The sequence below is a fragment of the Toxotes jaculatrix genome, chromosome 3, assembly GCF_017976425.1.
Source record: "Toxotes jaculatrix isolate fToxJac2 chromosome 3, fToxJac2.pri, whole genome shotgun sequence".
Taxonomy (NCBI): Eukaryota; Metazoa; Chordata; class Actinopteri; family Toxotidae; genus Toxotes; species Toxotes jaculatrix.
Window position 1 is genome coordinate 10,923,269 of NC_054396.1, and position 19,671 is coordinate 10,942,939.

Genomic DNA, 19,671 nt, shown 5'->3' on the forward strand with positions numbered 1-19,671 from the left:
CGGTTAGTGTATATACGCATGCCTACAGAACAGACACTTCCATAGAGGGGCAGAGCACATCGTCCACTAATCAGTGGCGGTTCAGTCCCTGTGTCCTCCAGACGAAGTGTCCAGACAAGCCACCGAACCCCTGATGTATGTGATGTCGGTGTGTTAGTAAAAGCGCTGTATGAATCTGTGTGTGAATGGGTGAATGTGACTTGTAGTGTAAAGTGCTTTGAGCAGTCAGTCAGACTAGAAAAGATCTATAAAAATTCAGTCTATTTACCACAGCGACCAGTGCAGACATGTCAAAGAGGCCTGAACATACAAACTTGACCTGATCACCTGCATGTGGCTGTGAAAATCACAGTATTAAAGATCAGGTTTTAAAAAAAAACATGCAAATTTGCTTGCATTCTGGACGAGGTCTACAAAGCTGCAGCTTTTTCTGCCTTCTTTCTCAATCCCATCCCTTTTCCCTTCAAGCCTGTTTCTTGGCTTGCTCGGTTATTTTCACACTCACTCTGTCTCTCTCGTCTCCTCGACACCATCCTTCAAATTCCTTTACTCTCTGCTGTATGTTGCTTTGGCATCTAACTCTTTGTCTCCCTTGCGGACTCCCTCTTGTTCCTTTATTTTTACACCCGCCCACGTCCTACACCTCTCTCTCTCTCTCTCTCTCTGTGAGTCTAACTGCCGTTTCTCTTATTTACTTCCTGCAACTTGTTCATCCTTTCTTGTGCTCACCTACATGTCTCCTGTTTTCCCCACTTTATCACTACACTCTTTAAATTTCCTTTTCTTTTTTTACATTCATCTCCCTCTCACTCTACTCTAACTCAGCAAGTCTCTCCCTCGCCATCTCCCGCTCTCTCTCTCTCTCTCTCTCTCTCTCTCTCTCTCTCTCTCTGTGTGTGGAAATGATTTGTATTGATCCACTCTCAAACCGGGGAGGAGGTCAGGGGTTCACTAATAAAGCTCAGGGACAAAACAAGAGACACACAAACACACACATGGCCGCACATACAGCAGACAAACATAGCCAGGTAACAGGGCTGAAGTGATGAATGGTGTGTGTCTGCTTCGTTTTTGACAGAGCTGCTTGTAATATGCTCAAACATTTGTGTTTACCGAAAAATAGCCACCATCTCACCGTTGGAATAAACATCCTAATGATGGCCAGAGGCTAGAAATTATGATCCAGCACAAATATGAACTCCACACAGGGAGGTGACAGAGTGCCCGGTCATCCATCATTGCTGTGCGGCTAACAGCTGTCTGTGCCTCCCCCTCCCCTGCTCTGCCCTGCCCTCGCCACCGCTCTGTGGCAGGGTCAACCTAAACGTATCCACCCTCCACCCCCCAAATCACAGAGCTTTTCCCACACTGCTCAGTCAAATGTAGCTGAAGCAGGCATTTATGAGTTAGTAGCCTAGAGGTTAAAGAAGTGAATCTGAATTCCTGAGGTAGCTGGGAAACTCTGGGCGAGGCTCAGTACCAAACACTGACAGCTTAAAGGTTAGAGAGCAGTGGGGCAGGATATTGCCAGTTCATATACCTGGAGCAGCTGGAGAAATGGAAGTGGGGAAATGACTCCCAATTAGTTTTGTGAGTTTGTCCATTCTTACACATAGTCCAGCTGTTATGTGGAGGAATGGCCCCGATCATGTTCAGATTTTGAACAGTAAATACAACTACATGGCCATAAAATCAACTGTTATGGTCATGTAACGGAGTCGTGAGAATGTTAAAATAAGTATATTTAATGTTGGCTATCATCAGTGCTTTTACATGCCAGTGATTGACTTGACTTGCTTATACTGTGGGCCTTCATTGTTTGCAGTGACAGTAAATACCCATTAAGACTCATACAATACTGTTTTAACAGTTAATGATTACATCACTGTTTGACAGGAGAGAGGTGAATCCAGGCTAATCATCAACATTAGGGTATAGATGTTTATACGTTAAAACTGTCTGTGTTATTCTCCTGTCAGATTCAGTCTTTTCTGTGCGTCTGTATGCTTGTTGTGTTTAGTTATTCTGCACGGCACCAGCTCCTGCACTGAAAAATGATCTCAGGCACTCATGTTGCAATAGTTTGAGGTCAGGTTTGAGGTCAGATTTGAGGTCCCTAGGACGACTCGCTGAGGCTAAGGTCAGTGGTGAGCAGCTGACACCAGGTCAGTGCTTAGGGGCAAACGTGGCAGACACCATTAACCTGAGGCTGACCTCTCGAGCCTCGCTGCTGTCATGGGGTCAGCCTATCAGCTTGTCTCTGAGGCCATTACATCATCAGTGACAGCTGATATGGGACAACAGTTTTTGAGAGGACATTTAATTGGCGATATTGATGAGCGTAATCCTTATTAAAACTGTAACAACAGTAGCATGGGCTGACTGTGGGAGGGGGGGAAGAAAAGGCAAGCATCAGTTAACAGTGGATGTATGGATGGATGGATGAATGACTGACAAAGTTAAACATGAAGGTTGTGTCAGCAGCAGTTTTTAACTGTGTGTGCTCTTTCTGCAAGATAACCGTTAAACAGCAGCAGAAGTGTCATAGCAAGAAATGCAGAGTTACAACTAATAAAATTAACAGTACGTATATGACGGTCTGTAGGCTGCACTGGTAAGGCCACAGTAGGGGAAATGCAAACCAGTAAGTCTACTCTGGAGTCTTATCAAAAGCCAACACACTCCACAGCGGTTTATGCTCCTCTGAGCTTGGAGAATCCATCTATTGCAAGTTATCGTGACAGCAATAATTTTGTCCTCTAGATAATTGCTGATGAGGTAAGCAACATATCAGCACAACACAACAAAGTTATCTACCTGACATGCGCACTTGCACATGCAGCGTTTGTCTGGCCAGTATCCTAAGCTACTGAATGATGTTGCACTGCCGCTGCAAAAATAAATAAATAAAATGGGGCAAAGTCAAATTCTTCACTATACTAACCTGTGATTTTGTACCATAGCACTCGGCACTAAGAGCTCCTGATGCACCAGGGCAAAGGTCTAATTGAAATAAATGAGACAGCCAGCTTTTTGCCTCAGAGCCACTGTCAGTGTGACGGGCCTTAAGAAAGAAATGCCACAGAAAAGAGTGAAGACAACCACCAAACAGGAAAAAGACTACATCTGCAGGAGGTGGCAAAGAGGGAGGAGAAAGGGAGGTAAGAGAGGACTTGGCTGGGTCATTCACATCACTTAGACTACTACACAAAACACACCTGTGCACTCAAGCTAATGAAGACCTGCACAGAGAAAGAGTGCTGTTTTTACAAAGTATCCCACTCCATTAGACCCAACACAAGGTGAATGGTTTCTGTGTGTGTGTGTGTGTGTGTGTGTGTGTGTGTGTGTGTGTGTGTGTGTGTGTGTGTGTGTGTGTGTGTGCGTGTGTGTGTGTGTGTGTGTGTGTGTAACGAAGACACCTGCCGGTAAAAGTGGTGTGCACTGACATTTAAAAAAAAAAAAAAAAAAAAGCTTTAAAACTGGTCTTTTAATTAGGCTACCTCAAGAGAGAGCAAGATGGGAGGGGACGGATGAGTGATTTTAAAGAGCACGCAGAATGGAGGATGGGGTCGCCGAGACAGGTGGTCAACAAAGAGTAAGGCCCACTAAACACTAATAGATAGAACAAAAATATATGCAGGCGGCACCGAGGCAGATGTGGCCTGAAGAGAGTGGGTGAGCAGAGGTAGAGAATGAGGAATGAAGGTCAGAGAAAATAAAGGATGTGAGCAGTTATGTATGTTCACCACAGAGAAAAACTAGAACTGTGATTGTGTAGCGCCTGAAGGTCTCCAGTATGAGTGCATGTATGTGTGTCTGTGCGAGAGGTGTCCTCTGTAACGCATGCAGGGCCATGCACTGTGGATCAGCTGGTAAAAACCAAGTCTAGCTCATGCTATCCCCCAGGATCTCACAGTGCAGTGCATCGAACCATGCTGTGTGTGTGTGCATGCGTATGTGTGCACGAGTGCTACTCCTAAGTGACAAATCCAGGGGACTGGGTTAATGATGTCCCCTGTCTGACTAAATCAAAGCACCATGAGGCTGTGGGGGACAGAGAAAATGTGTAGGAGAAAAGTGAAAGGAAGACAGCAGGAGAAAGAAATAAGAGCGTTTCACATTTGGTATGGTTAATCACCGCAGGCCTGTAGCAGTGGGTCTTGTGAATGAACGTAGCATTGGCAGGGTCAGTGTTCAATTAGCAGGTGCGCAGAGAAAAAAAAGGCTGAGTGGAGAAATAGAGGAGTAGCAAACAATTTCAGGGACACAAACCTATTGACATCAAGACTAGTCTTTAATATCCAACTACTGTATATGTGTACACTCCTGTATGCTAGCAACAATATTTTCCTAAATGAGCAGTGCACGTTTGCTAAAAGCACTTTCCCATTAGACTGGTTCCTAAAGGGCCAACTAATGCTAATTTGGTCTGCATCAAAGTGAACGCTTTCCCATGAAAATATAATGCGTGTGCCTTGACTGATAAGTAAACTGATTCAGGAAAAAAAGAAAAAAAAAACAGGAAAAAAACAGATAAAAAAGGTTTGAGCTTACCGAGTTGATGCAGGCAAGCTCCTTGTTGAGCAGCCAGGGTAAGGAGAGTTTGCCGTCTCCCTTGTAGCAGGACTGAATCCTTTCTTTGATCTTCTCCTTTATCCTCCTCAGGGTGAACAGGCACAATGCTGACTCTTTGGGTGGTTTGGCCCGATTCTTCTGACCCTGAGAGAAGACTGTGAAGAGGATGTCTTCATTCTCAGAGATCCCCAGAGAGTTGGCCAGCTGCCGGCCCGGCCGAGCCAAGAAGGCATCCTGCACGAGGCGGTACTCTACCCCGTCTTTGGTGCAGCCAATGGGGAACTCGACGTAGGAGTAAAACTTGGGGTCGTCCACACAGAGGCGGACAATTTTGGAGGTGAAGAACTGCTCTCCGCTGGCATCTGGGGAAGTCAGCTGAGTATCCAACTGCATCGTCAGATAATAGACAAACTGCTCACTGCTGAAGCTGTACACGTAATAGATGTCAAAAGCAGGAAACTTGGACAGAGTGTCCGAGGGGATCTTAAGCTGAGAGGAGACAAACTCATCCTGATAAACAAAGCTGAACATGTCGGCATTTTCTTCATTCTCCATCAGCTTGCGGCTGGACAGGGTTGGAAAGTATTCAGACTTGCCATCAATGGGGGTTCCAATAAAGAGCTTGCTGGTAAGACTGTGGGGGGAGCTTATGATCACCCCAGACATGGTACCCGACTCTGCCACACTAGAGAGGTAGTGCTCCTTGCGGTGGTGGGGCTCGCCAAGCTTAAAGAGGTCATCCAGACGTAGGAACTGGCAGATGCCCTGTGAGGTGCTGCCACAGGCAATGAGGCGGTTCTGTGCGTAATCTATGAGAAGAAGTTTATTCACATTGGGGGTCTGGGCCAAGTCATGGGGGCAGGACTGGACACTGGGCGGAGGGTAGCACTTCTCATTGTCCACCACAGGACCAGTCATGTGGCTCCGCAGTTTGGTCAGGTTGCTGGACAGCTTGAAAATCCAGTTGATAGCTCCCACATAGACTTCTCCGGTTTTGTTGTGTATGGCCAGATGTGTGAGCCCCCACTCAGCAGGGGCAAATCGTTTGAAGGGCGGGGGCTGGCCTCCAGAGAAGGATGAGCTTGTGATAAGCAAAAGCCCCAAGAGGAGAAACAAGTTCCCCAGGCCAGGGGAAGCCGCTGACCGAGCTAGGGGACACATATCTGGGCTGTCTTGAGGCAAGGCTTAGGGGGAAGGGGGGGGGGGGGGGGACAAAGAGAGGAGGAGGAGTACAAGCTCTGGTACCAAGTCCCAAGTCAGGATTTTCTTTCTTTTCTGCTCTTCTATCAAGGAATAAGGGAGGACAGTTTGAGGGAGAGAGAGAAGGATAAGGGAAGGGGAAACAAAAACTCCTATTGATATGCTGTCCTGTTCTCAGAGCTGCAAGCCGTCATCAGGAACATCATCCACAGAGGCGTGAGGTAGGAGCCCTGGAAGGCAAAGCAAAAAAAAAAGAAAAGAAACAAACATGGTGAGTGACTGTGGAACATTTTCTATTGATTATGCATCAAGCAGGCAGAGAGGCTCACAAATTGCACAGCCAAAATTAGAACATTTCAAGCGGACATTGGCCCCGGTGATAAATAAATGATATCAAATCAAGTCTGGAAGGCAAATGTGTGTCGGCATTTAATTATGAGTGAAGATAGCAGGAGAGGCATGGGCCGATTATTAAAGGCTCTGTACACATAATGCGAGCGTAGCTGAAATGAGTTATATACTCACAACACTGAACTCTTTAATATTTCATAACTTTCTATGTTACCGTGGTGGCTTTAGAGGAGGCATGCGTTTGAAAAAGTGCCAGTGGGCCCTGTAAAGTTGACAGCAAGCAATTTATAGCCAGGTCTGCATGAAGGCTTGCCTTCAATGGTTTGAATAGTATCAACACACTATCCAGTAACCCCCTCATTGTAATTACACCTGCAATTGTGGCAGCTTTATCAGGCTATTGTGGCTGCACGGCAGGTTACCCAACCCACAGCTACATTCACAATATATACTGTATATTATCAGGACAAATATAACCTAAGCAGAGAGAAACATTAAAGTCTTTGACAGAAGGACACTCAAAACCGCTGCACTGGCACAGTGAGGGTTCTGGTGTAGCTTCCACAGAAAAGCTTGAATCTGGTTCAACCTCTTCTGCAGCACAATGAAATGTTATCTGAAGATTTATTAGCAAATCAAATACCATTCAAGCATGCATGCATGGAAGGTAGAAAAGCTTGTAACATGGATGGCTCAGTTCTACGGTTTGTACCTGTGGCAACATGCCTGCACCAGTGTGTTTTTTGTTTTTTTTACACCTTGTTATTTTCAGTCTGAGTGTGGCAACGCTTCAGTGTGTATGGTCCTGCTTCCTTCCTTCCTCACTCCCATCACTCCTCTCATACCAGCTCATTCTCAGAAATAAAGAGCAGGGGCTTGGCAAGTATGCAATTACTTAGGTCTACTTTCACTTATGAGCTTTCCACAAATACGCAAATCTATTTCCCGCAGCACAAACTAAGTAAACTATCTTACAGCTGGTATCCCTTGACAGCCTGGGATGCACACAACAGAGAGGGTATATGAAAGGGTAGGAATGAGATGATTTATAGGACAGGGGTTTGACAGTTAAAGGACATGGAGGAGGAGAAGAGGAGTCAAAAGAAAGAATATTTGCTCCTTTAGGCATCCTCCAATGGCAATACAATGATGCGGAGCAGGGTTTGCTGGGCGCACGCTGCTACTTGACAGGCCAATCATGTTCCTGCAATACGGGGACATTAGTTCTCCTGTAAATGCTGATTATGCAAAACAGGACGCAACTCTCCCAGGGACCCCACGCTTCAATTTCACCTTGACTATCAAAGTGTCTGTGCGAAGGGTGTTTTATGACCACACCGAATCGGAAAAGATGAGAGACACTACAGAGAGATGAGGGAAGGAAGATGGCGAAGGGGGATGAGGGAGGCAAAAACATGAAATACAGGAAAATCAAAAGGAGGAAAGAGAGAGGAGAGGCATGTCTCCGTTTCCGCCTCCCGCTGCCCATCTGGTAAGCCACTCGAGCCACTCAGGAGCAAGGCTATCTGTCTATCAATCATCAAACGTAACAGGTCAGGGAGTGTGGTCAGTTTACCAAGCTCTGAGGAACGAATGTGAGTTTTTTTTTATCTACCTATCCTTGAGAAATGCAGGCAAGTGTGAGAGTGTGAGTACTTGCACTTTTGCAAGTACTGAAAGAATTAAACACCCCAGTAAGAGGAGTCACTGAATTGTTCATCAATTTTAGTCACTGCTGCTGCAAACAGGAGAGAAGAAAAATAGTAGTGGCGACGCTCATGGAATAGCAAACCATAGCTCAGCTGTGACAAAGCAAGCCAGGTTCAGGGAGAGGTGGTGTCATCCAATTTCCACAAATGAAAGGCTGGGAGAAGACAAGTGTATAGGAGAGAGAAAAAAAAAACACAAGGAGAGAAAGAAGAACAGAGAACGAAAAAGTGAGAGTAAGAAAGAGAGAGAAGCAGACACCGTATAGATAGAAAAACACAGAAAGAAAAGCAGAAGGGTGAGGGAGGAGCAGGGGGAGCCAACCAAAAGGCAGCACTTCTGCTGCATTTTAATCAGGGCTCTACCTGCACTTGAATCAAACACCGCGGACCGAGGCACCTCAGCAAAGTAACTGCAGACAGAAGGGTCTGAGCTGCAGTTCAGATCAGATATACCCCCACTCTCTGCTCCAAGATTAAAACGACTTAACGCGGGTGGCGACCTCTTCGGCATAAGCAGCCGCAATAAAGTGACAAGCCGGCCTATAAAAAAAAAAACCCAACTAATTTCTTGCTCAACGGTACAGTTGCACTGCATGACGAAAGCAGATGTCAATTTAAAGCGCGGCGGCGCGTAGGGAGGCCGGCTGCCTCATTTTCCTTTGTCATTTTCAAGTGAGAGAAAGACACAATGAGGCAGAGTGAGTGAGTGAGTGAGTGAGTGAGCAAACGAGAGATCCCGAAAAAAAACACATCCTTATAGTAATTCCTCTTCATTTAAGCCAGCCACAGCTTGATGTAAGAGAGTGTGAATCGCACAACAAATTGCATCTGGGGGTCTCCAGCTGCTTGTTATTTATCCCATTAATAAGAATATGATATCACCACACACTTTAACAAACAAATGTTTGTAAAAAAGACAGTGCGTGGTTATGCAAATTGAATAATATAAATATATAAGGACTTCTGGGAAACCACCTCCCTCTTCCTCAGTCCCTCCACTTCTACCCCCTGTCATGGCAGACATGCCTAACTGTTGAGGATATAGTCAATCACTGAGCTTCTTACATGCATTATTCTTTTTTTCATCAAATTTTTCCATTTTTTTCTCCCTCCTTATCCCTCCAAACCCTCTTCAATTTCAATTTCCTCCAGAGCTAAAGTGAAATGGTGGGAAGAGCGCTGGAACAAGGTTACGAGCCATATCTGGCACCATCAAGGAAAAACATGTCAATCATTTTGGGCTGGAGCGTGTCTGTGGCTTTGGGAATGGGCAGCCACCGTATCGGGGGAACGGAGGCCGTTATCACATGAGGCAAAAGCATTGGAGGATGGGCTGGAAAGGACCAAGTTGATTGGATTTGATATCGGGATGCTCTATCAATTGATAGAGCAACTGCATCCCTATGGACATTGGGAATGGGAATGAACGATTGAAGGGAGGTTGAAGACAAAACAGAGAGGAGAAAGCTTAGAAAGGAGGGGTCCTTCCACAGCTTTGCGTCATTTTGTTCATTTGGTTTATTTGGTTTGACCGTGGTGGGAATCCTGAGAAGAGACGGGGCGGTGGTGTGTTTTCATGGAGGCTGTGAGGAAATTTCGGAGGGCGGCGAACTGGTGAGCTGAGCTGGATCAACTCTCCCTCTCTCACCCTCTTCTCCAAAGCAGCTAAACCTGTCCCTTCAGATAATGGTCGCCGCTCAGAGCCTAGAGCTGTGCTGATTTATTGCCAGTGGCATATCAATTACAGCACTCGCCACTGGAGGGGAGAAAGAGGAGGAGAAGGTGGCGAGAGAGGGATGATGATGAGGAAGGAAGAAGAGCAGCGCTCCGACAAATTCTCTGCCCTCTGCACTGCATCACAACATGTGGGTCACATCTGGGACAAGAGGGAGAAGAGAGAGGACGGAACTGAGGATTTGAGAAAGAAGGAAAGCGTTGTGAGGGAGATGGGGGAAAATGTGTGTGAGCAAATGAAGGAAAGGCTCTGAAAATTAATGCAAATTCTCAAGACACACACACACACTCTCTCATATGTGCACAAAGTCAATTACTGTAACCCAACCACAGCATAATCACGGAGGTGACTGAAAGCAATATGGTTTAACAGAGACACATTGGGCACACTCCAACCCGCACACACCCACTCTGAAATGGTATCCATCAATGCACACAAACACATCAAAACATGCACAAAACACTAAGAATTATCCAATACATTATGCACATGCAAATCAAAACACGTACAAAAACTAAATGGGTCTCCATCTTAATCTGTCCTCCACCTCTTCACTCAGCAGCCAACACATTCCCGAGATTGGAGATTTGCCCAGGGGAGGAAAGGAAGATGGGTGAGGGGTGATTGAGGGATTGAACAGCACGAGGAGGAGGCAGGAAGAGGGTGGTGGCGTGGTGGTGGTGGTGGTAAAGGGGGATGGATGGTTAGAGAGGAGGTAAGATAGAAGGGGAGCCAAGCCCTGAAGCCGTAATCCTCTCTTAGGGTCTGCCTAATCTCACCGCCACTATCTGCATATGGGAAGAATGGATTACCATCCCCCGACACACTGACGGACAAATGAACTGACAGAGGGATGGGTGGCAATCCCTGGACAGCCAACAAGCTCACAGACAGACATAAACACAGAAGAAGTCTGACTGAAGTTATTACAGGACGTGGGTTTCTCTCTAAACTGTTTCAGTGCTTTAAACAAATACACACTCGGGCTTGAGCTCACACATACACACACACATACACACATGCTGCAGGTAGGCATGGTGAAGGCTAGTCATTTGCAGCCTGCTTAGCACTCCAGTCCGACATATGTCCCAGTCAGAGGCAGTCTCAGGGGCTGAGAGGGACGGGGGGGACGGGGGTCACCAATCAAAAACACGCACTGAGGCGAAAAAGCTCCTCTTAACACACCACAAAATCAAATCTCAAAACTGCAACAAAGCAATCACTCTGCTGAGGATTATCAGAGAATGTCTATATTATTACAATAACTCACTAGAATTTTATAAAAAAAAAAAAAAAATATTCAAGCCCATCTGTCGCCGTCCATAGAAATTCGACCTAAACGCCCTTCTTTTTCAATAACAGCAGAAAGACAGCAGAAAACGTGTTAATTACTGAATACGGATAGTATTCCAATAATGTCCTTGGGGACGATTCAGCCAGAAACAGTTGTTCTAAGATCTGATGTACATTTTTGTGTCATTACTTCATATTATCGATTTATCAATGAGAAAAATGGGGTGACCAAAGGGTATTTTGTGATAAAGAAAGAAGATCCAAAATATGAGCTAGCACTTTTAAAGTGCCAAAGACAACTTTCCCTGTGTCGTATTTAAGGCATCTGGCGAGCCAAGACAAATTTCAGAAGAGGCAAGACCAGTTTTCAAGAGGTCGGACAATAAAGCGGTATTGTATATTGTGGTATCTTGTATCATTTCCTTCCTGCCTTGGCTGGGGGAACGAGCTGACTGGCAAGTCTTGGGGCACATAAAAAGCCCTTATGAGTTCTGTTTTAGTGCCAAAGTAAATCAGTTTAGTGGAGGACAAGCGCCGGTGCCCTTTTTCTCTCCCCCTCCTCTCTCTCTCTCTCTCTCTCTGTGGCAGGTGGCCTGCCAAAACAAATGCCTTGTTCCAGAGTACAAAAGTAGTGTATGTGTGTGTGTCTGTTAAGGAAGTTGGGCACTGGAACAAATTGAGCCCCCTGTCTTTAAAGCACCTTGCTGGGCTGACGCTCAAGCTATCGGCGCGGCTGGAGTGATAAAACCTGATCTCAGCCTGTCTAGTGGCTACCCTTGACAAGAAGGAGCTGAGAAAAAAGCTACAGAGCAAAAACACCGGCCTCTAACATTGTCCTCGGATGGTTCTATATTAATTTTGCCCAAGTACGTTAGCCAAGAATGAATTCTTTACAGCAGCTGCTTTACAAGCTGCTCAGCTCTGTTACATGGAATAATGGAAACTGGAGATTGTAAAATATTTTTTGAGAGAGAATCACGAGCTACAGGGTCATAAAACACATAATAATAAACAATCATTTAAAACATGAAAAGCAGACTTAAGGACTTTACACCACAGGCTTTTATTGTTGGCCTGTTCATTAATCTGCCACACTCTGACTGATGCCACTTATATCATCTGTCCTCCTCTATTTGAATCAGTGGCCTGCACAAGGGCGAGCGTAGGAACTACCAGGCAATCTGCTCGCACGTTCAAGTGCTGGAGTGACAGTAAGTGCAAGGACAACTGCTTCTCTGACACCCAGCGTGTCGTGTCCATAACAGACATGTGTGTCTGTACGCGTATGAGTGTGTGTGTGTGTGACAGCTGCCACTCCGAGACAGTAGACAGACTGTGGGCACTGCATCACACAAATTCATCCTCTCCTTGTTCAATATGACAATAAACACACACACACACACACACACACACACTCTTTGTGTTTTCAGAGGTAAATGGGATTATACGCCAACAGATGCTATTTAAGACACATAGTGGTATACAAGTTTCTGTGGTAATGAGCGTGTGTGTGTGTGTGTGTGTGTGTGCGTGTGTGGTGGTCGCTCATATAAATATGTGCATGTGCGCCTGTGCTCTGAGGCTACAGTGCACAGTTGTCCCAGCTCTGCCTGCATTTGTCAAATATGAGACGGGGGGTGTTAACTACTGTGCATGTGTGTGTCTGTCTGTGTATATGAGATGAAGCATGAGACACCACAGACAGACATATTTACACACTTCATAGCAACACAGACACCAGCTCCTGCCACCTCTCTGAATCTGACCGCTGACAATCTTAAACTAAGTCTGATTCACACTGGAATGCAGAGGGAATGTGCTGCCGACAAACCTCTATGTGGAATTCATCACCTCATCAAACAAATACATACCGTGTGTATTTGTGTACGCATGGTAATCTATGTGACAGGTGTGTGTGTGTGTATGTGTGCGCCCTATTCCATCCCTCAAATCTCATTTCTCCTTGCATTATGCTAGAATTCTGTAATAAGCAGCAGTTGTGTCTGAACACTTCCTGAGCGGCTTGCGGTGGTTGGATTATGAACGCCACCTAAGTGCTCTGAACGGTTTATGAACATTGTGTCAGATCCGACTGGTGAAAACAGGGTTGAGCACCCCAGGGTGTCTCCCAGGCACGCAGCTCCTGTCATTACAATAACACATGAAGAGCAGACAGACTGTGTTTGTCTCCATCTTTATATCTGCTCCAGTCCTCCCCCTCTCCACCAAATCCTCTCACTCGGTTTCTTTCTCTCAGTTTTGCCAAACAGCTCACATCACTCTCTTTGTATCTCCTCTGTTATGTTCTCCACCTTCTATGACTCAGAGCAGAGCACGAACCCAAATAAAATACAAATTGCTCAAGCACCAAATTTATGTGGATCACAACACACTAAACATGAGCATGGGAACACATTTTCTCCTCCCCGCTTCTTCTCTCAGGGGTGAAATTCCTGGAAAAACAAAGGCCTTCATTCCAGCTGCTAAGACAGAGTGAAACACTGTTGAACCAGGCATCGCATTAGACCTGCCCACATTTCAGAAAGGCGCACACAGACACACAAACACTGATGCAGGCACCGTCAGATTAGTGGTTTACTCTTAATCTCTCGACAGTGTTTGTGCGGCTTGGTCTTTCTTTCCATGACAAATCCTGTCTGTGTGTGTGTGTGTGTGTGTGTGTGTGTGTGTGTGTGTGTGTGTGTGTGTGTGTGTGTGTGTACATGTGTGTCAGTGTGTGAACGTGGGAGAGGTAGGCGATATGTAGGTCAAGGCCAGAATGTGCCTGATGTGAGTCACAAAGTAATGCAGTAATAGCGCAGCTTGTTCAACGTTTCACCACAGACTCACCGAGGCTAACACACACTGAGCTTGTACTATTGTCTGTAGCATTAAGCGAACGCCTTATCTGTTTGAGATGGCTTTAAGAGAGTAACAGTAAGGTTGAAGGATCAGAGGGAGGTGACGACACGCTTAAATGATTTGTTAGGAGGGGTTTAAATTTTATATCACATTCTTCACCTTCCAGAGGAAAAGCTGTGTTTGCCACCAACAAAACACACCCTTGATCAATTCAATACACTCTGGGGGTTTGGCCACTGAAGCTTTAAATTTACACTGGTATGACCAGTAGCTCATGGGAGCTAACAGTAGCAAACTTTAGACAGATTTTGCTGAATAATAGAAATAAGTGAGTCCGTTCACCGTATTTATGATTCTTCTCTGGTCGTGCTACAGCTACGCTAAATTTTACCATCAATCATTAACCAGCTGTTCAGCAATTACATATGCTCACAACGCATAATGCAACCAAACTGATAGAATCTTTTTTTTAAAGGCATCTACATTTGCTTAGTCTATTGCTATGAGGAACAGTTTTATGTTGACAAACCTCAAGCATGCAAGCAGTGCTATCTGGCAACCACAGAGTCTAAAAATGTTGATGTCCTACCTTTCCACAAGTACCTGAATGCACCTACTGTGCGACCACACAATAAGAGCGTAACTCAGAATAGATTGATAGAGAACAGCTCACTGTGATGTTGTGACAATCCCCACAATTGAGATTTCAGAGAGCAGGGACAAAGCCATGACTGTGAGTGATCCATAACGTTCCTAACGACTGATGACCTGTGTAATTTGACCATGAGCAGCCGCAAAACACTGGTCCTTTAACATGTCACCTCTCTACTTGCAATGTGAAGGACAGGGATGAAGTGCAACTTTATGTTCAACAGATTAAATAATGAACTTAACAATAAAAAAAAAGTGACACGTGCACAGATATTTCAGGAAACTACCCTGTGGCGTGTTAATGGTGCCGGGCATTGTTATTGCTAATCACAAACCCAGCATGCGCTACAGCACATGGCACCTCATGACTTGACACTACATCAACACTGAACAAGGCCCAATCACACTGAAGGTCAACCACAGACAGACATTGTGGTTTTCAAACAGTCATTCACACCGCCAATCAAGTTGTGGTTTGAGCTTTCCACGCCGGTTGTACAGGTGTTGATGTCATGAAACCACGGGTGAGGACAGGTTCAGTCAGTGGACGGAGCAAGTCAGGACTCAAGTATGGTAAACTGAAGACAGAACTGAAGAATATCGATTGACAGATAAAATATTTTACTTCTTTCTGGTATGTGTTCATGACAAAAAAAAAACTAAAGTGTAATTAAATGTGGGCTGTATGAGGTATGTTAATTTACTAAATTTATCAAGAATAGAGACAGTGTTCTGAGCTCTTTCTGTTACAACAAAGCTGGTGCATTCCTCCATAGCACTGCTTATATTCTCCCTGCTGAGTTCACTTTAGTGGAATGCAGTCTGCTCTGCCCAAAACAGCTTATTACCAAACGCTGCCGTCCTCTGCTGCAACGCCCTCCTACTTTATATTCCTCACACCCTCCATTTATGAGCCTGATTGACCCTTGACACCAAGAGTGCTGGAGTGGGCTTGTGCTGCACTGCTTTGTAAAAACTTGCCAGAGAGCGCTGATTGTTGTAAAAACAGGCACGCCATTATAAATCCTCTCTACGGATTTGAGGACAGTGCTGCTGCTGGTGGTGGTGGTGGCAGCGGGTGGAAGAGGAGTCACTTCAAAGAGAAAGGCATTAAAAAAAGAATCACTGTCTCCTTTTGTTTTAATGGCACCGTAAATGTAGCCTCCCCTTTTCGGACTTAATGTTTCCAGAGTTTAAGCTTATGTGGAGCGCCAGCACTATATGAACGGTCAGCTTTTTCTCGGGACAGCACAAGTACTTGGACACCATGCCTGTTATGATGTATCAGCCACAAACCAACAGCAAGAGAAGAAGCCACTGAGGAAATATTTCCAAACTGCTGATATCAACCCCAAACTGGCATCAATCTCAGGCAAGTTTCAATCTTGGAAAGCCACAGAGTTGATAACTTGAGAATGACTCTGAAAAACAAAAGGAAAGTCGAAAGTACAGTCTGGCGTTGGCCTTGTCACGTCTGTGGTATTGCCGTTTTTTTTTTGTGTTGACAGGAAGAATATGAATCTCATCCCTGGAGACACGCTATCACAGCCATTCAATCCTTTTTTGATTTCCCTACTGAGATTACACCATGAAAGGGACCAACATAAGACCTGAGCACTTCAAAGACTTGACACAAGTCCAAGCCTTAATCTAGCTCATATCTTCTCAGCTGTGAACTCTTCTGGTGCCCCATTACACTCAATATGGTCTTCAGTTAATATTTTTATACAAACAGGCAGACAATTGACCATCTGCTGTCCTTTCACCCACCCCCCACCCCCCAACACACACAGACACACACACACACATCATTACATCATCCATTTTGCACAAGTAGTTGTCCTGTTTTGCTGTAATGGCAACACTCCTACGCACACTGACACAAATGACTACACACACGGTATCTGGCCTGGTTCACAACTGACTCAGACAACATCCTTATCCATCTTTGTCCATTAAGGCCCATACCGTTTCCGGATGTGTGTGCTGTTGAGGAGTAACCACATCACTAACTATGACCACACGGCGTTATCCTATGTCAACCGTCGAAAAACAATGTGATAACCCATGTAAATGCCGTGGATACTAAAAAGGCCACAGACAGAGGCAAAGGGGTAGCATAAGTTTTTGTTGTGCAAAATGCGATGGCCTGACGAACGCCACTGACCCACGTGGTCAAACTCACGCAAAATCACAATACACAGGACGATCCGCAACAGCATGAACACTAAACAAAGACACTGACATGTCCAGGAACTCAGTGGGACAGGACCATTCATTCTGTTTAAATGGCACTGTTACATCTGAGTCATGTGAGGCCAATGCCAATTATCTTCAGTCGCGCCGTTGTGGAGCAGAAACAAAAGGAAGCTCATCTATCCCGGCCGTTTTTAGCTCAGGAGCCCGGTTTTAAGCTGGTGAATATTTAAGCCAGCAGACAGTGTGTGTGAGAGTGTGTGTGTGTGTGTGCGCACATCCATGCATGGTGTTGAGGGGGAAGAGAATAGGGACTCGTGAGCTCAGACGATTTCCTGTCGTGTCCCTGATCGTCAGCACATACTGTATTCCTGGTGAAGCGCAACACATGGCGCTGCATGCATCACTGCTTCACAATAGAGACGGCGACAGAGACAGAGACAAAAGCTGATGTGCGTGCATGAAGGTGTGTGTGACTAATACCTTATTCACAAACAGTTAGTCGTAACTACGACACACAGAGCAGCGTCTCCTCTAAGGTTTCACTCTGTCCCCTGTTCTCTCTTCGACCAAAGAGAAGACTTCTTAAATGTACATTTAATGACGTCTACGCACGAAATAATCTTCTCAGGAAAGAGAAAAAAATCTGAATGACACAATATGTTGGAGAGGAGGGAAAAAAATGTAACTGGGAGAAGAGGTAGATCGAGTGAGAGAGAATGCAATAATCAGGCGGGAGATGAGGAGCCACGAGAGAGTGAGGTGATGGAAATGGAGGGAGAAGAGGGAGAGATAGAAGGCTGAGATGAGAGGAGCTGACGATACTTTTTCAGATAGCCGGCGAGGCGGAACGAGGAGTGAGCGAGATAAGAGGAGAGCAGTCTGTGCATGTTTAGCTAAAAGGGAACCTTTTTCCTCCGCTAGTGGGCAACTGAGTGCCTGTCACATAACTAGCGCCAACCCCTCTTCAACTTAGGCTAAGTACTTCAAAACAATACTCTTTACGGTGCCGCAATACAACTTCCACATTTTTTAGTCAGAGTTTTTAATCAAGAGCTTCAATAGTCCTTCATTTATCACGGCAGGGGCTCAAAATAAGAGCTGGAACAGACAAATCCGAACAAAAATCTCTTCATCTTTTTCAGTTATCATTTCCGTATAGAAGTAAACTAAGGTCAGCCAGTCAGGCTTTAGAGATTTTGCCTCTTCCTTATGTCTGTTACCAAACATGCCAGCCTGCGGGCTCTTGAGACTTTTTTTTTTTTTTTTTTAAACAAAGCTGTGAGCAGTATTTCCTTAGTAAAGAGGTTTTGTTATTGCGAAGTTTTAACCACTGAAGATAAGGTGTGAATTTTCACACAACTCAGTGACTGTCTTTCTTTTTTCTTCGACCATTTTGTCTTAGGCTAAGAAGTAATTTTTAGAGAAAAAAACTCCTGAAAGCAACACTTGAAGTGCTCCATCCAGCAAACCTGAAATAAACAATTAATTAATGAGAAAATATAAAATTTTAATATGAATTCATTGCATCCACCACTGTGCCAAACTTGTTATGAGAATGTGGGGAAAAGCAGGTTTTCCTGTATAATCTGTTTTGCAGACTTTTTGATGATGAACAACCTGGAAGTCACAGTTTAACAACTTTTCTACCAAAGTATTTCTCCCCAAGCCAGAAACTTTTAGAACTTAAGCCTGAGTAGAATTCCAGTCTTCAGCCCAACACGTCCATTTCATGATCAGAAGGTTGGAGCCGTTCGAGAGGCGCCTGGCTGTTCTTGGAGCCCACCCAAAAGGAAGGGCCGGGCCAACTGGTCAGTCCGGCAGAACGAGTAACATCAGCTATTGTGAGTCAGACACAGGGCAGACGAGGGGGAGGGAGCAGGGACGCTCAACACAAGACAAAACACACGGCAACCTAGGGCACACGTTCATTAGGTCATATTACCGAGACTGTCTTTCAACTTGGAAGACAGTACAATTACTAAAGCAGGCGCTAGTGTAAACAGTGAGTGTGTGTGTATTCTGTGGGTGTCCAATGGTCTTTGTGTCTGTCTGAATTTACATTAAATGTTCCTGTGCCTAAATGTAGCAAGTGACAGAGGGAGCGAAAGAAATGTGAATTTAAAAAAAAGGGAGAAATAGGCAGATGAGAAACAAAGCCAAAACTGTGTCCAAAGAGCTTGTCAGTATCATTACAGCAACAGAACCCAGGATGAGATTGAGCTTTTGGGAGGAGGAGGAGGAGGAGAGCGTGGGGGAGGATAAGAACAGACATGGAGAGAAAGAAAAACACAGAGAGAGACGTGTTGGAAAGACAGAAATGTGAGCAGAGAGGAAGAGAGATAAGGAGAGACTGGTGGGAGCGGGGGAAGATGAGAGGGAGAGTGGTGAGTGAGAGGAATGCCAGAGACAAAGAGGGGAGGAGAGGGAAGGAGACGGGAGAGAAGAGGGACTAAATATATCAGCGTCTTGCTCAACACACACTGAGCTAGATATGAACAGTCTCGCGCATAACTACGGCTTACAGGACAACCGCCGCACTGGATGCTACAGGCCTGAAGCTGCACACACACTTCTTGCCGTACGCTTGCCAACTTTCTGACAACTGAATTCACAAAGAAGACAAACTTCTCTCTATAGAGCCCCACACAGAGTGTACCCTGCAGAGAGGATGAATAAAACTGGCAATTTTAGTCTCAGGTCATAACATTACTGTGCATGACAGACACAACCACATTGGGGGACGTAATCATTGTGAGATAAGAAATTCTCTGCTCCCTGTGGCTTCAAATGTGTTTAAACGTTATTTGCCTCAGTCTGATTAAGTCTCCCCTCTGTTTCTGTTGTACTCCAGCCTGCTGAACAAGCACCTCCCTCCCTCCACCTCTCCACCGCCCCCTCCCCTCTTCATTCTCAGCCGACCACCTCGCAGTAGTGTACAAATATATCACACCAATACTGGGCAGGCAAATGACCTGCCATGTTCCATGGTCCCCCAGGGACCTACTGCCACTCATAACTCCCCAATCCCTCGCTTATTTCAGCAACTCACCGCCACTTTCGAAACAGATTGAAAATATGGCTGAGGCGTTGTTC

General features: G+C 45.3%; 1 protein-coding gene across 4 annotated transcripts in view; it reads right to left on the reverse strand.

Moving 5' to 3' along the window:
* Positions 1 to 19,671, reverse strand: part of LOC121178870 (plexin-A1-like) — a 188,306-nt gene that overhangs the window by 147,473 nt on the left and 21,162 nt on the right. For all 4 annotated transcript variants that reach the window (XM_041033299.1, XM_041033297.1, XM_041033298.1 and 1 more), the window contains exon 2: positions 4,558 to 6,008. In XM_041033299.1, coding sequence (XP_040889233.1) covers positions 4,558 to 5,739 — 1,182 coding nt within the window. In that variant the 5' untranslated portion in view covers positions 5,740 to 6,008. The remainder of the gene's footprint in view (positions 1 to 4,557; positions 6,009 to 19,671) is intronic.